The 17,069-nt window shown below is 40.5% G+C and overlaps 1 protein-coding gene across 1 annotated transcript in view; it reads right to left on the minus strand.

Moving 5' to 3' along the window:
• The window catches only part of BEND5 (BEN domain containing 5), a 981,719-nt gene that overhangs the window by 113,254 nt on the left and 851,396 nt on the right, over nucleotides 1-17,069 (minus strand). Inside the window, exon 6 of the mRNA XM_089780410.1 lies at nucleotides 14,971-15,010. Within this exon, the coding sequence (XP_089636536.1) occupies nucleotides 14,971-15,010 (40 nt within the window). The remainder of the gene's footprint in view (nucleotides 1-14,970; nucleotides 15,011-17,069) is intronic.

The raw sequence follows: 17,069 nt of genomic DNA on the forward strand, positions 1-17,069 counted from the left end.
ACAATCCATTTTTAATCCTTGATTCAAGCCGGTAGGAGCAGCCACAGAAGTAGCCACTACAAGGGTTGCTGGGAGGGGAGCGGGAAGAGGAGCCAGGTGGCAGATTTGTTGACTCGAGTCCCACGACTTGAACTCGAGTCTGACTTAAGTCGCCTAGGTGACTCAACTTGAGACTTGACTCGGGTTCGTTGTTTGTGACTTGAGACTTGACTTGAGACTTGCTAATTTTGTTAAATCGACTTCGTGAAAAAATTGCCCAAAAATGCCAATATTGATGGCTTGTACAAAAGTGACTTGACATTTTTAAATTAAGACTTGAGACTCGACTTGGGACTTGACTCAAAAGTGACTTTAGGGACTCGAGACTCGACTTGAGACTTGAACTGTAGTGACTTGAGACTCAACTTGGACTTGACAATGATGACTTGAAGTCAACACTGCCAGGTGGTAAAATGAAGCTCAGTCAGGACCATCCCTCCAGCCCAGCATATCCAAACGCAGAACTGTGCAGGGGACACCCACTTCGGATACTTGGAGAGGTGCTAGGACTCAAAATGTTCCTTTCCTGTCCCTTCCTCTGCCATGAAACTTTGGAGAAAAAACTACGGGAAGTACCAGTCAGGGGTCAGGTCTACTCAACAAAGTTTTATCAGCATACCTGTGTCCGTCAGGGATATGAAAAGAATGGTACATCCTTTCCAACTAAATCCTGAATGTAGACATAACCATATCAACAGAAGAGAGCTTCAGTGTTAGGGTTACCACCTGGCCAGTATTTGGCTGGCTTGGCTGTTCTTTTTAAAATGGATTTGTCAGTTGCCAGAAAAATCATTAAATCTTTCAGGTTTCTTTATGTGTCTAAATAGTTACATTGTTTTCATAATATACTGGGATAGCTGCTGTTTCAAGTGTCCATGTCCAGCTTGAGATGCTGCAGTGTTTCCCCTTCCACGGCTTAAGCAATAACAGATCGACACCGCTGAAAATACAGCTCTCTGCCCGCCGACATACATGTGCACTGCCCGAGTCTGTGAGAGAAGGTTTTAGTCACACGAGGGTGAGGAGATGGGGGATGTTGTCAATCTTATCTCTGTGTGTTCTCTCTCTAGATACCGTAAGTGGCTGCTGTGGCAGGGCTTGCAGACTTGCCCTGTGGTTGGGGTTTTGAAGGGCTTGCCTTGTGGGGGTGGGTGCCAGGTTTTTTGCATTCCAAAGATAGTAACTAAGATAAGTAGCTAATGTCAGTCAGGGAAACGGGTGCTCCTCTACCCTCAGAACTCAGCCTTCTGACAGTATACACCGTCTCTACCTACTGTGTAGCTATGTGAGTGTAGCTGTGTCACCTCAGACTGGTTGCACACCTATACTTCTTCTCCTGAGCTCTGTCCTTTCCACGCCTCTTCCCTACAGTCTACAGCAGGGGAGCCAACAGCTTGCTTGGTCCACTAGAGAAGGGGGAGGAGGGCGGTTCCATGCTCCCGGAATGGGCGGGACCGCAGGTAGAAAGGACGAGGCCAGGGGCAGCCAGCCCTTCCCCCCAGCCCGTAGAGGTGCATGAAGCACATGGCACAGTGCTCTGGCAGTAATTTAAAGGGCTCAGGACTCCATTTGCCACTGTTCTGAATTGCCAGGCCCCAGGGCAACTGTTCCCTTTCCCCTCCCCTGTTGGTGGATCTGATCTCTGGTCTTCCATTAACTTTTCTTTCCATTTAACTGAGCCCTTCCTGACTAAAACCATCCCCCAAACTAACTAACATGGTATGAAAATGATGTTTGCTCCCTCACACTGGTCACTCTGCTTGCGTGGTTCTACCTTTTCCCACTCTCACCCCTTGCATGTGTCCGGACTATTTAGTTTGTAAGAGCTTTGCAGAATGGACTTTCTGGTATTCTGCATTTGCAGAGTGACCATCACTGTGGGGACCCCATTCTTGGTTGGTCCTTAGGCACTATTTAATAAACATTATTATTATAAACAACAATTTCAACTCTAGTTTATGCCAAAGCTTCTAGGTCAGATTAGCCAATTCACTTCAAATGGAAGCAATTATTTTGTGTCCTTCCTAGTTTGAACTTAAAAGGGAGAAAACTGACTACTTTTAAAGCTGCACTAGACAAAACAGCTCTTGCGGGGAGTGAATACTAAAGATAGCACTTGCTATGGCAATGTCTGTAGGGTGAGGCAGTGGGTTGCTATAAAACACAGTATTCTAACTTACTACAGATGTTGAAACTAAAATGTACAGATTTCTCGGCATGCTTATCTCTCCTCACCAGTTTCTGAATATTGAATCATATTCAAACATGGGCCCTTTTAAGGTGATTTTAAAGAACCTACAGTATTTTCTTCCATGCTATTCTGTAATGTTAAATAGATGCAAGACCTGTATTTACAAATCACATGCAATTGCATTTTGGCACATGTAAATTACATGCAAATGCATTCTAAATGAGTTTGTTTATCATTCTTGAATTCTAATCCAGAGGTCTTACTTTTTAAATTCAGTTTATACTCTGACATGTATACAAATGAGTTTGACTCTGGAAAATAACTTAATAAACCCAGGGTTAGCTATGTAATTAGAGGAGGCATCTGGGAACCATAAACCTTGGAAAACAACATTTACATCTTTTGGATGTACAAAGTTCTATTTTCTCTCCCTTAAATTCATCATTTTAAAATGTTGCAGCTATTTCTTTAGGAGGACAAATAAGAATTCATTGTACAACCAGTCACCACTCTCTCCAATGAGCAATCCAAGGGATAGGGCTGGAGCAAATGTACAAAGCACACGATTTCATTTTAAAAAACACAAAGAAAATGAAAAATAACTGAATTAACATTGATCATGACTTTTCAACAGCATTTCTTATTATTACAACCTGGCAAACTCTCCTGTGGGCAGTAAAGCTTTCCCATGTATTATTACCCCTCTGCAGAAAGCTATGAAAAGACACAAATCTGTTTTCTCAAAGGACAGAAGTGCATTTAGTTATATGAGGAAGTAGGGCCATATTCCACTGTTGGGTTAAAGGTGAAGAAAACAGAACTCTCACACACAGGTTTAAAAGATAAATGCTGCTGCTGCAGTTACTTTTTATACACCACGGTACTGATTATTAGTCACCTCGTTTCTAAAACTTCATCATTTAATTGATGCCTTCAAGTGAGTTTAAAACAATAATAAAGTCTCTAGGTTATCTATTCCAATGCTCCTCAGTGACTTATTTTAGCACCAAATGCACTGCGCACCAAATATAAACTCTCTGGCGATTTGATCTTTTCAGGAACCAAATCTGAACAAATAAAAATGTGGATACATTCTTTGCAGTAATAGCCCCCATTTGGAAACTTTATATATTTGTTACTGTCTCTGAGGGTATGTCTACACTACAGCACTAATTCGAACTAACTTAGTTCGAATTAGTTAATTCGAACTAAGCTAATTCGAACTAACGCGTCTAGAACTAAAAACTAGTTCGAATTAGCGTTTTGCTAATTCGAACTAGCATGTCCACATTAAGTGGACCCTGAACCGGGCTTAAGGATGGCCGGAAGCAGTGCCGGCAGGGCATCAGAGGAGGACTTAGAGCGTGGAGATGCTGTCTCAGGCTAGCCAAGGGCTGCGCTTAAAGGGTCCCAACCCCCACCCCAGACAGACAGTTCTCAGGGGTGCCCCGCTTGCAAACCAGTCCTGGCTTGGAGTGCCCGGAGTACCCACACTAGGCACATCACACCACTCGGCCATCAGCCCGGCTGCACTTGCCGCAGGCTGTCATCTGGGGAGAGGGAGCAATTGGGGGGCTGCAGGAGAGCTTCCACCCCCAGAAGCCCACAGAGCCAGCCCAGTCCTTCCCATCGGGGGCTCGTACCCCATTCCTCCCTCACCTCCTTCCACTTACCCTTCCCTAGCCCCCCTTCCTGATGTACAAAATAAAGGACAATTGTGTTAAAAAATGGAATCTGTCTTTATTGAACAAAACTGGGGGAGACTGGGAAAAGGAGGTGGGAGAGGGGAAGAGAGAGGCTGGGAGAGGAGAGGGCAACTACAATGATCAGGAGTTGGGAACAGGTCCCATATGAAGAGAGGCTAAAGAGACTGGGACTTTTCAGCTTAGAAAAGAGGAGACGGAGGGGGAACAGGATAGAGGTCTCTAAAAGCAGGAGCTGGGTGGAGAGGGTGCATACAGAAAAGTTCTTCATTAGTTCCCATAAAGAAGGACTAGAGGACACCAAAGGAAAGGAATGGGTAGCAGGCTTCAAACTAGTAACAGAAAGTTGTTCTTCACAAAGCAAAGAGTCAACCTGTGGAACTCCTTGCTGCAGGAAGCTGTGAAGGCTAGAACTAGAACAGAGTTTAAAGGGATGTGAGATCAAGTCGTGGAGGTTGGGTCCATGGAGTGCTATTAGCCAGGGGGTAGGAGAGGTGTCCCTGCCCAAGGTTTGTGGAAGGCTGGAGAGGGATGGCACGAGACAAATGGCTTGGTCACTGTCTTCGGTCCATCCCCTCCAGGGTCCCTAGGGTTGGCCGCTGTCGGCAGACAGGCTACTGGTCTAGATGGACCTTTGGTCTGACCCAGGACGGCCATTGTAAGCTCAGGGCTCAGTGTCGGGGGTCTCAGTGGACCACCTTGATTTTCATGCACACTTGCTCCTGGGTGGCCAGGCTGGAAGCTATCCTGCCCTAGACGGCCACTTTCCTGTGCCTAGTGCGGAAGTCGTGGACGAGGTCCACAATGTCCGCACTAGACCAGGCGGGTGCCCGCCTCTTGCGGTCCCGGGCAAGCTCCCGGGAGCCGCCAGCCTGGTCCCGGGAAGAGGGAGAGGGCTGGGGGGCATCGGGTGGGTGGCTCGATCTGTGCCAGGTGCAGGGTCTGCTGGCTGGGTGCTGGCAGGCTTGCACCTGGCACGGGTACCGTAGCCAGCCCGTGCCCCTTTAAGGGGTCGGGGGCCGGGAGGGGGGCAGACGAGTTTCCCTGGTGTTGGCCAGAGTGGCCACCAGGGAAACCTGGGGAGGGCTAGCCTCCCACTAGTTTGAATTAAGGGTCTACACAGCCCTTAATTCGAACTAGTAAATTCGAACTAGGCTTAATCCTCGTGGAATGAGGATTACCTAGTTCGAACTAAGCGCTCCGTTAGTTCAAATTAAGTTCGAACTAACGGAGCGCTAGTGTAGCGCCTATGAAAGTTAGTTCGAACTAACGGACGTTAGTTCGAACTAACTTTGTAGTGTAGACATTCCCTGATAGTGTTTGTCTTCTTCCCAGATATGTCGTGGGGGAGGGCAACTTAGGTCAGGTTGGCTCAAGTCCCAATTTTAATTAACTACTTTTGGTATTTTCCTTGCACGTTGTCTATTACTTCTTGCATTGCTCATTTAAATTATACATTCTTCAGGATAAGGATGGTGTAATACTATGCATTTGTACACTCCTAGCACAACATCCCCTCCCTCCATTAGTGGAATGGAATCTCTGGGTGCTATAAAGGTTATATAATAATCCTATCTTTTCTGAGTTTATCTTTTGGGTCACAACCTATTTGAGGCAGGGACTCTAATTCTCACTGATTCTTGTTCAGTCCACATGACAGATAAGAATAATACGCTCCTCCCCCCCCCCCCCCCCCACACACACACACTTCTAAATGACTGAGATTGCGTTCCCATGGAAATGTCCTTACTAATTAAAATATAAACAACCCAAGACAGAGCTTTCTAGTCTCCTTAACAATAAATACATAATGTACAACAAGAAAGGCTGCTACAAAGACTGTTTTCCATGAGTTATCCATCTATTTATAAAGAAAAGGAGCATGGTATGACTCAACAAAAATTCCTGTGTGAAAACATACTCAATATAAAAAGCTTTGTCACCTGGGATACTTGTTTCTTCTAGGAGCTCTGAGCAAAGATAAAAAACAAGACAACTTCTTGTAATCAATTATGCACTGCTAGTGCATGATGTATGTGTAATTCATAAAAATAAAATGAAGTACATAACATGGATTTACCCACAGAAATGAAATACAGGCAAGAGGGTAATGTGAAACATTGAACTGATATTTTAAATATACTGTAATCACTATGAGTTAGAAAATCCCATGGATATGCATTAGCTCCTTGGTACAATTACAAGTACCCCTTTGTATCTATTAACTTCTACATAGGAAGTAAACTGGCCCAAAACTGGCCCAGGATCATGGGATGTTTACAGTTATGCTGGATTTCCTTGACTGCATCTGAGGAACTGACCAAGGTTTCTTTTTTTTTTTTTTTGCATGTGCTGAAACTATGGGGAAGAATTTGTCAATGAACTAACTAAATTAAAAAAAAGCCCTTTCCACAAAGTTCACTGCACAACAACAACAAACCCCTCCTAACCTACTTTTCTTAAAAGAAACATGCAAAGTTTACACATTCTCCAAACTTTTCCATTTAAGGGTTCCTTGTATGTACCAATAAAACAAATTCTGAAGCTCATTATACACTAGCCACCAAATTCAGGAGAGAAGTGAGAGAGTCAGATTTTTGGCATTGGTGAAACACGAATCAAGTACCAAACTTTCAGATCTTCCCTCTTCACATTTTCTTGAGACAATCAAATCAAGCACCACATACTTTTTGTCAGGTTGTTGTATCTGAAACATGTAACTTTAACATATTTCTAACATCAGAATTCATTTCCTTATTGTTCTACCTGATATTCTTTTGCTATCGTTCCTATATGTTTTGTTTAGATGAGCCCCAAAGTGTTCTCAGCACCCTAATGAACAGATCAATTATTGTTCAGAAAAGAAGATACTGTCTCTTTAAAGGTTATTTGAAGGTTGATTGCTATCTTATTGCTTATCTCCAGCAAATCTATTCAGCCTTATGAATGAATTTGACCTTTTTATAGTTACTGGGAAAAAATAACAGAACAAAAGTTAATTTAGAGCTCCATAATACAACACTTTTTTCCCAGAGAAATGAAAGGGCATTCAAATCGATACCTGCACAATAACAGTCTGATGAATGTTTGCACCCAATTTTCTCATTTTGCTAACTTGAGATTGGGAATTTTGAATAGTTTTCAGAGGCCATATTCTTTATGTGCTGTGAAGTATGTGGTATTGTGTCCAAACAATGCTAGAGGATAATCATTATAGGAGTATCACTGGGCCTGAAAAGGTCAGTTAGTTAGAAATGTCAGCTTTCAATGCAACTGTACTGGACCTTCGTACACAAGGATCCAATTAAAGGGACATGCCAAGGTGCATGGAAACATCACGGTGACCTAGAATAATAATAAGGCATTGTGAAAATGTTTGATGTTTTTCTTCAAAAATAATGGAGTTAGCCTTCAAAATGCCCCCTCCGTGGTCTTCTTTAAACTTGATGAAATACTGCTTATCCCACAGATATACAAAAGAGCCAGGTTTCTCATGCAAGAAATGAAAACAACAACAAGAACAGACTTACCAATGCTAAATATTTGGCTAACAAACATTAAAAAAAATCTCATTTTGTTGTTTAATTTAAAATTGTCTGCCATTTCAATTTGGAAATGGGATTTTGCATTTTGGTACTATGGGGTCTATATAGATATATATGTACATTTGTAGACACACGACAAAGTGATTATAAGAGTAATGTCACATCCCTCAGAAGATAGCCAAAGTGAGTGGGTTGTGTGCAGGCCAGAAAGGATGGAAAGGGACCCCAACACACAGGCAAAAATGTGACACTTCTGCAGCCACCAAGCCAGCATGTAGATATGGATGTGAGTTGGGTGAGGGTTACGGTTATGAAGCCACTGAGTCTCATAAGTATGTTTGGTTAGAATGTGGGTATGCAACAATGTTACTATTCCATCCCTGAGCCTCATGATATACAAGGCCTCATTGCCTGCTTGGCTCTAGAGAGCTGGTCCCCTACCACTGGGAAGGGGCAGGGAGAAAGTCAATGTCTCCTTATCACTTTTTGCTACTACAGAATGTCTCTAATCATCCATCAAGATTAGAACAAACTCTTCCCTAACTCGTTAGCGTTCAGATGAGATTGATAACTTTGTAACTGGCTGCTGGCTGAAGCTCCTATTTATTTGGTTTGTAAGAGTAATATTTAGAGTAATATCAAACCAAGCCTTTTGGAGTCTGTTCTCCTATGGTGCAGGGTGGGACTTTTGCCTTTAACATTTTCCTGTATTGAAAATGTTAAATCATTGTGGACACCACGGTGAAACCCATAACATCTTTGTCATGTAACACTGCGTTATTTTAGATGAATCCATCATTATTAGGATTAAAAGGGCTTCCCCCTCCTAAAACAAAACAGCATATGAAGCTTTCACCAACAAACATGAGTAGTAATTATGTTAGGCTGCTTGAAAACTCAGCCAGTATCCCTTGACATGTACTTTGATCAAAATCAATGTAGTATTAATTAGCATGGACTATCAAGAATAGTTAGTGCATGAGTTTTAACAGTGAACAACGTTCTGTCACATTTTATTACCTTGTATCATTTTTACTAAGAGGTGTATTATAGCTTCATGACTTCAAGTTCATATTATTTTCATGCTTCAATTAGAAAGAAGTAGATTGTTAGAATATTTAGGACGGTAATGAAAATGTCTTGCAGGGGGCATTCAGTAGTTGAGCTTATTCTTAACTAACTTTCAAAGCCGTATTTTAAAGCTTTTCTTCCCTTCATCTAATTTTACTAGTGAATCTCATAAGCAATGGTGTGTGGAAATTCAACACTTAATCAGCTAAAAAGTACACTAAATCCCACAGATCACATTGTTCATGGAAGGAAAGTAGAAATATATTTTTCTCACCAGAGGAAATTAATTAGGCAACAGTCTTCTAGCTATGATTTAAAGTGGTAAAATATGTATGGAAGAAACTAAAGCCACCTTACAAAAATTTAGTGTAACTCAAATTAATAAAATTAAGACATATTTAAAGCACTGACCAGGAGATATTATGGGGAAAGCATATTTTAAATGTTAGGGGTTAGCTCCATAAAGTACTGTCTGGTGAATATTTTTTTAAATTGAGTCGTGTTTCTTTCATACAAGTGCAATACTTTATGAGTAAGGACATGCTCAGAAAGTTGCAACAGTTTTATGATCAAATCCTGTAACCTTAGAATTTATACTTTAGTATTGGGTGCAAGCTCCTAAAGTGTACTGAGAAAAATCTAAGTAAATCATGGTTAATGAACTAAGGATTTAGCTCTTACTTTATTTTTCTCTTAAAATGGAAATGAAAGAGACTTAAAACATTCTATATTTGATGTTGCAGACAAGCTAGGCACTATGGGACATTCAATTACCCCATGTTTTCTAAATGTATTCAATTTACTGCTGCCAAATGGAGTTGGTCTTACATATGTCTGGGAAATGTAAACCTCCAGTGCTGATGAATGTCTCCTGAGAGTGTACTGATTTCAAGAAAAGTTTATTTTAAATTAGCAGTAGAGAGGCTGGTAGGGGAAAGGATCAAGCCCTGAAGAGACACAAATCAAAGAGAATTTCAAAGGAGTATTTGTGATGAAGGTTCATGGTCAATCTAATGTCTTGCCTAATTTTAAAGCCAATAGGTTCAAACACTTTCATTTACACTGATTTAAAAAAATGCAGTGGGAGTTGAACCCACCTTTCCTGAATGATGCTGTAACACTGTGAGTATTCACAAAAACGCTGCCAGCTAGACATGAAAGGCAGCTCAGCTGGTGTAAATCAGCTGATCTTCATTGTGATGTTAAGTCGATGTATGTCAGTGGAAGCACTAACCCTAAAGTCTGTGTCGACTAAAAACTGCTTCATATGAAATGTAGATGTATAGCTACATAAATCTAAAGGACATATATGATGGTGAAACTTTGCCTCCTTAAGCCCCTTCTCTCACCAAACTATGAGATACTTCAATGTGGACTCGCTTTAGACACACCCCCGTTTATGAAGACTTAACTCCTTTCCCCTCTCCACTTTACGGATCGTGTCTGAACTGGATTCCCTGAATCGCATGGAGTTTTGGAGAGCATAACTCACATGACAAAGGGCAGAAGAAAGGAGTGTAGCAACAACATTCACTAATTTCATATACTCTTTCTTCTAGCTAGTCTACGTGAAAGGAAGTGAAACTTAAATTCCCTTGAATAAGTGAGTCAGTCACATCAAGGAGATTCACCACCCAGTGAAGTCTACACTGTCAACAGAAACTTATAAAGGCTTCAAAGGGGTGGCCAAGTTAGTCTGTAACTGGAAAACAACAAATCGTCTAAGAGCACTTTTAAAGACTAACAAAACATGTAGATGGTATCATGAGCTTTCGTGTGCAAAACCCACTTCGTCTGAAGAAGTGGGTTTTTCCTAAGAAAGCTCATGATACCATCTACATGTTTTGTTAGTCTTTAAAGTGCTACTAGACGATTTGTTGTTTTTTAATAGAAGTTACAGTTTTTTCTGCTTTTCAACATCCCTGGAACATTTCCTTAGCCATTTTCATGGGGACTTCAACATGGGATTCCCAGTCATATACATACATGTTTCATACAGTATTTAATTTCTGTACATGTTCAGAGCTAGTTTTTCAATTGCAACATTTTCTCTATCACTGATTTTCCCCAGTACACCCAATCCTTGTCAGGGACAAATCAGTATTCGTTCAGATTTACAAAGCTCCTTTCAAGCCAAAACTAAGGTGTTTGTCACTACTAGAGTATTCAGAAATACCTGGTCAGTTGGCAGAACTGTTTCATTGCCTTAGCCAGGAAAGGCACACTTGCTTGTCCTAGTATACAGCAGCTCTGTACACATTGCTTATTTGTGAGAAGGCCTTGGCCGGGCAGCAGTGGCATGTGAGTTCAAAATAGCAGTGTATTAAGATGGTGATACCAAACAATAAATGATGAGCAACACTTACAACAACACAAACTCTGCTGAATTGTTTTACAACAGTGACCCTTTTGAATCTGTCATGACATAACATTAAGGTTCCTGCAACACTCAAATTATCATCTGAATTTTTAGTCACTGAGGTCTTGAGAACCCATTTGTAACTCACATGACAAAAGGCAGAAGAAAGGAATGTAGCAACACTTACTAATTTAACTTTCTTTCTTCTAGCTACCCACCATGAAGGAACTGCAACTAAAATTCCCTTAAATATGATAAATGAGTATTAATGACATGTTATCTTGCAACTATGCCCATTAATAGCCTTCTCATTCTCTACTTGAGGGAAATTATCCATGGTTGACTTTTCTTGCCACCAGTGGGTGCAGTTGAGTCAACTCTGAATATGGCTTAATTACAAGTGCAGAGCAGGACAAAAGGGTTCAGCATCTTTTCAAACTATGCTCACTGACAGGGGAAAACCTCAGTGACTAAAAATCCAGATAACAAGGGTATATGACAGAGAGAGAGAAAGAGAGAGAATGTTACCTCATGTCATATGCAATGTTGTTGTAGATCCCAGGATGTCAGAGGGATGAAGTAATACCTTTTACTGGACCAGTTTCTGTTGGTGACACATACAACTTTTGAGTTTCCAGAGAGCTCATCTTCAGATCTGAGACAGGTACTCAGAGTTTCACAGCTCAGTACAAGGTGAAACAGATTACAAAGAGATCGCTCCATTTCTGACCAATCAGTTCTCATCTTCAAAAGAAACCTGTACAGCACCTCCAAAAAATGAGGCACAAATCATAAATTTGCTAGATATTAAAAATCATGGACTGAATAGAAATACTGGATTTATGGCTTATTATAACTACCTATAAGACATTTAGTTCCCTCTCCCTGGGTTTTTTCTCCTTTTCTCCAGGCTGAAGAGATGTTAATAGGCTACTTTACCTGGAGAGTATCCTTGAAATATGTGTTTAACTACTGATGCTAAACAATCTGTTCCACCTTGCATTTAGCTGTGACAGTCTGAGTACATTGCAGCGACTTGAAGAACAGCTCTCTGAAGCCCAAAAGCTTGTCTGTCACCAACAGAAGTTGATCCAATAGAAGATACTACCTCACCTACCTTGTGTCTCTGTTGTCTCATGACAGCTGTGCCGTTCTCAAAGGCCAGCACGGTTCCTGAAATGGTTCTGAACTCACTGCTCCCGCTTTATACTTATGTTAGACCATACTACAAATGCACCTACTGATGACAGCTATTGTCAAGCCATAGGGGATTTTCCTATTGTAGTCAAGACTAGTCGAGTGATATCCACTGCACAGGAGGCGCCTGCCTTTACACAGGATGGAAAACAAAGAATTTCCAGAGAAATGACAGCTGAAACAAACTTTTCAGCCCCTAAGTCAAATCATCCAAAGTACTTAGAAATCACCTGTATCATGTCTCTGTAAAAGTACTCCTCTGCTAGCATAGCATAAAGACAGTCCTCCTGAATGAAAATATAAACAGTGACAATATCAAAAAGTAAATAATTTCCAAGGCTAAAATTTTGAAACATGTTTGCCTAAAGTTAGATTCCTAAATCCATATTCATGTTGGCATTTTTCAAAGGACTGTAAAAAGATCTCAATTCCTAACTCCCTTAAATTCTTAGACAATTCAAATGTTAGACCCTAAATGGATTTGGCCAGAGGATGCTAAGTAAGCCCTTTTGAAAATGAGGCCAAACTTATTTAACAGCCAAACTCTAGGCTACATGAATCTTGGTCTAGTGGTCCTGAATCATTATCCTGATGGACCATGGATTTCGCTGGACCAAAGAACCCCAGCAACCAGGAACTGGCCAGGAGTGCTGTGGGCAGGAGATGTGGCCAGCTGCGTGGCAGTGGGGCCAGTGGCAACAGGGGAGTCCTGGGGCAGACAGCAGTGGGGTTGGTGGTGGCTGGGGAGCCCAAGCCCCGGGGAGCCCCAGCCGAGAAGCAATAGTGGAGCCAGCAGCAGTAGGTCTGGCGGTAGCCAAAAAGCCGTAGCAGGGAGCCCTGCCAGACTGGACCAGAGCATTGACCTCTCCTGGTCCTGCAGACTCCCTGGTTCTGGACTGTTCAGGTCCCAAGGATGCTGGATCAGGTGGTCCCACTTGTACTTTAGAAAAATCAGTGATTATGGATTTCTGACTATCAACACACAAAAAGCAAAAACCAAAACCTGTCTTGAAAAATGTCTGGCATGGAAGTCTTTTTTCGGAACACAGCATGCCTACCTACATAATCAGTGGAAACTGTCTTTGTATGTGCCTATGCTAATCCTTCTAACTAATTGCTATGTTGCTGTGAAAAACTGAAAGATGTGAAGTGGTAGATACTTACGGTAATCACATCTATGCACAAACTCAACTTAATCAACTCTTTTATTGCTCCAGTGAATGTTACAACAGACATCACAATAAAAAAGGTATAATAAATACAATTTAAATAAATGTCTCATATTTAAGTGATTTTCCCTTCCCCCAGCCCTGTTTTCTCCTGTGGACTTCAAGTAACTTTATCCAAGATCTGAGTGTTTATTCTGATTATGACCTTCAGGGATTTTTCTTTTCTTTCTTTTTTCTTTAGAAACAGGGGACATTGAAGATACAAAATATGGGGAAAATGTGTCATATTTGCCCTTGGATTTGTAGCCAGAGTGGTGACAATGGCTCTTTCTCATTGTATTGTTGCTTTTATCGGCAAGTGCCCTAAGCATATATTAACATAATTGCAAACTGTATGAAAAATGAACATGTAAAAATGTGATGCAATTGCCAGTAGCCTTAAACATCTGTCCCAACAAAGTGTTTCTTCTACTTCTTTTTAAAATGATCATTATTTAAACAAGGTTAGTGAAGGAGAAGTCACGTCACAGATACCTACATTTACAATGTTGGAACAATTATTGATGCAAAATGGTTACCCTAGCAAAATGTCACATTTTCCCCACTCACCCATGACATCTGCTCACTTTGCTAACATAGCACCAGTTAAAACAAGACAAAAAGATGAAGATGCATTTAGAACTGATAGTCAGAAAAATACTGATTACCAAAGCTACTACCAACTCTGTGTGGTGTTTCTCTGTTGCTGCTACACAGCAAACCTCTATGGGTGTGTCTACACAGCAACCTTAGTGTAAATTGCATAGCTTATTTCAAGCTATGAAAATTGTGCAGCTTATTTTGAGTGTATTTCAAAATAGCTTATTTTGTAATATAGCACTGTCTACACAGTGCCAAATTTCAAAATAACTCACTATTCCGAAATTCCCCTTAACCCTCGTTCTACCGGGATGTTGGAATAAGCTGCCTATTATTTCAAAATCTATTTAGAAATAACGCGTTGCTACAATAGACGCAGAATAACTATTTTGGGATACTTCCGGTATCTCAAAATAGCTCCGCAGTGTAGACATACCCTCAGACAGCTAATGAAATGCAATTGAACTAAACTTATTGAAGAAACTAAACAATAGTTTAGATCAAAGAGAAATCATTCATCGGCCTGCATTTCAATCCCAACAGCAACATCTTTGAAAAACATCATGCAAAAGATATGAAACTGCTAGTGACCAAAAATTCAACCAGTAACACATTTTGGGAATGTACTTCAAGGTTTTCAGAATTAACCTGCAAATTCTACCACCAACAGTGCATGCTGAAAGCCATTGACTCTTGACACCCTTTAAATGTATTTAACATTGAAGAGAGTAAAACTTATTTTTCTGTGATACTTGAACATACATTGTGAATTCTAGGGCATCTACCTTGCAGATATACCACTCACTGTAACCCCAGGAGGCTTAAAGAAATATCAGCACTCAAATTCATAGAGTAAAGGTCTAAAGAGGCAGCCCTGTGAATGGATAACTACCCGGAACTTTGCCAAGCACAATATAGCTGTCACTTGTTATTATGTTACAGATTTTCCAGGGAACAGTGTTTTTCATTTTGCATGCCAGAGACAGGGAAAAAAACCCACATTTAGAGATACATCTCTTTAAGAAAAGATAAAAGCTAAATCTTGTAGCTTACTCACCAGGGTTGGTTATAGTCAGCAGGTCAAGTTGCCGTTGTTGCTGAAAAGCAAATTGGAATTGTTAAAAGGGGACAAATTTCAATGGGTCATCTTAGACATGCAAAGAAAGTGTTCTGACATTTACACTGGAATAAATTAGAAGTTACATGGCTCAGAGTAACTATGTTGGATGGGAGCCATATGTACCTTCCAAGTAAGTAAAGAAATCTTGTTAGTCCCTTCAGTGCATTTGTATTTACATTTCTGAATTAGGTTTTTGGATAAAAGTGCTAATATGTGTGTCCATGTGTACTTTTAACTAGCTTGCTCAAATCTCAGGGATCCTAGAATTCATAGAAAAATAGTAAGGAATCAAGACATTCAAGTATGATTCTCTTCTTGACTAAGGGTATATCTACACTACAGAGTTTTTTTGGAAAAATGGACGTTTTTCTGAAAAAACTTCAATTATGTCCACACTGCAATCGTGTTCTTTTGAAAGAAAATTGAAAGAACAGAGAGGCTTTTCTGACATTGGTAAACTTCTTTCTATGAATAAGAAGCCTTTTCCAAAAAGAGTTCTTTTGGAAAAAGGTGTGTGTGGACAGGGAAGAAGGAGTTATTTTGAAAGAAGAGGAAAGAGGAAAAAGCACAGGTGCCCTGGTGGCCACTCCATCCATAGTAATCACAGCTTAAATATGAGATAGCGTCCATTCAGTGTTGATGCTATCTTTCGAAAAAGCAGATCAATTTTTCGATGCACTTTTGCTGTGTAAGCGACGAGGAGTCCTGTGGCACCTTATAGACTAACTGAAGTGTTGGAGCATAAGCTTTCATGGGCAAAGACCCACTTTGTCAGATGCATGTCTGTGTAGATGCTCTCTTTCGGAAAAAGTTTTTTCATAAGATCTCTTCCAGAAAAGCTTCTTCCGAAAGAAGCCTGCAGTCTCGACATAGCCTACGTCACCATCTCACAGCTTAGACTTGGGTAAACAAATAATTATAGTCCTTTGGAATATGAATGACCAATTCATATTCATTTTAATGGGATGTGGGTACTTTATCGGGCTTTGAATATTTGAATCTAGTTTGTATATTGGTAAAGTGGGTGTTGGGATTTTTTTGTTTATTTGTTTTGGGGTTTTTTATATTGGAGTGTTGAGTCTTAATTGTTTGAACACTGCTTTGGGAGCCTTGGATAAATGGTGAAATGAAAGAATAAATTAATACTTGTAGTAGTATAATAAATAAGAAATCGATGAAAGGAAATACTTGCTCACATAATGAATTGTTAATCAGTGGAATTCATTGCTTCATATTTGACTGATTCCAAGAGTTTAGGAGTATTCAAAACAAGATTAGACATTTATATGGCTAATAAGATGACCCTGAGTTAACAGTAAATATTAGCAAAAGAATCAATAGTTTTGAAAGAGATTTATGTTCTCATGATTCAGGGCATAAACCAACCTCTAACTCATGAGGATTAGGCTAAATCCCTGCAGGTGGATAATCTCATCACTGTTTATGGCAGAGTTTAAGTGCCTGCTCCTGAAACAGGTGGTAGTGGCAGTGACAGGACACTTGCCTAGATAGACCACCAGTGTGATCCATTATGAAAATTCCTGTTCCTATGATGTTATCAGTTTCAGCTTCTACACGGGCTAAACTTCTACTAGATAGGGCTTTGTATCACTATGGTGACTAAGCAAGTTTACACTTTTCTTCTCACAAGTGAGTTTTATTATTGTCTATTTTAACTTGCACTTTTTAATAATTGTTATCCCCTTAAAACTCACTACGGCCAACACTTGTGTGTCTATCTGGTTTCACAGGATATACTGTCCAGTTTAATTTCTCTCTCCTAATCTGCTCAATAATGTCTGTGTTACTTTCATTTATTGTCAGGCCTATTGATCCTTTTCTAATCTAATTCACATCATTACACTCTCTCTATTCTTCTGGTGACAGCTGAAAGTCCTTGAAAAGGAAACTATGTGTCAGTAATCCCTACAGTGGATATTCTTCTCTAGAAATCTTACTGATTAAGGACCTTTCCAGGCCCAACCTTGCAGTCTCTGTACAGGCAAAACACGACCAACTCAAGCCAATGAGCACAG

The sequence above is a fragment of the Pelodiscus sinensis genome, chromosome 9 (assembly GCF_052426305.1).
Source record: "Pelodiscus sinensis isolate ZL-2025 chromosome 9, ASM5242630v1, whole genome shotgun sequence".
Classification (NCBI taxonomy): Eukaryota; Metazoa; Chordata; order Testudines; family Trionychidae; genus Pelodiscus; species Pelodiscus sinensis.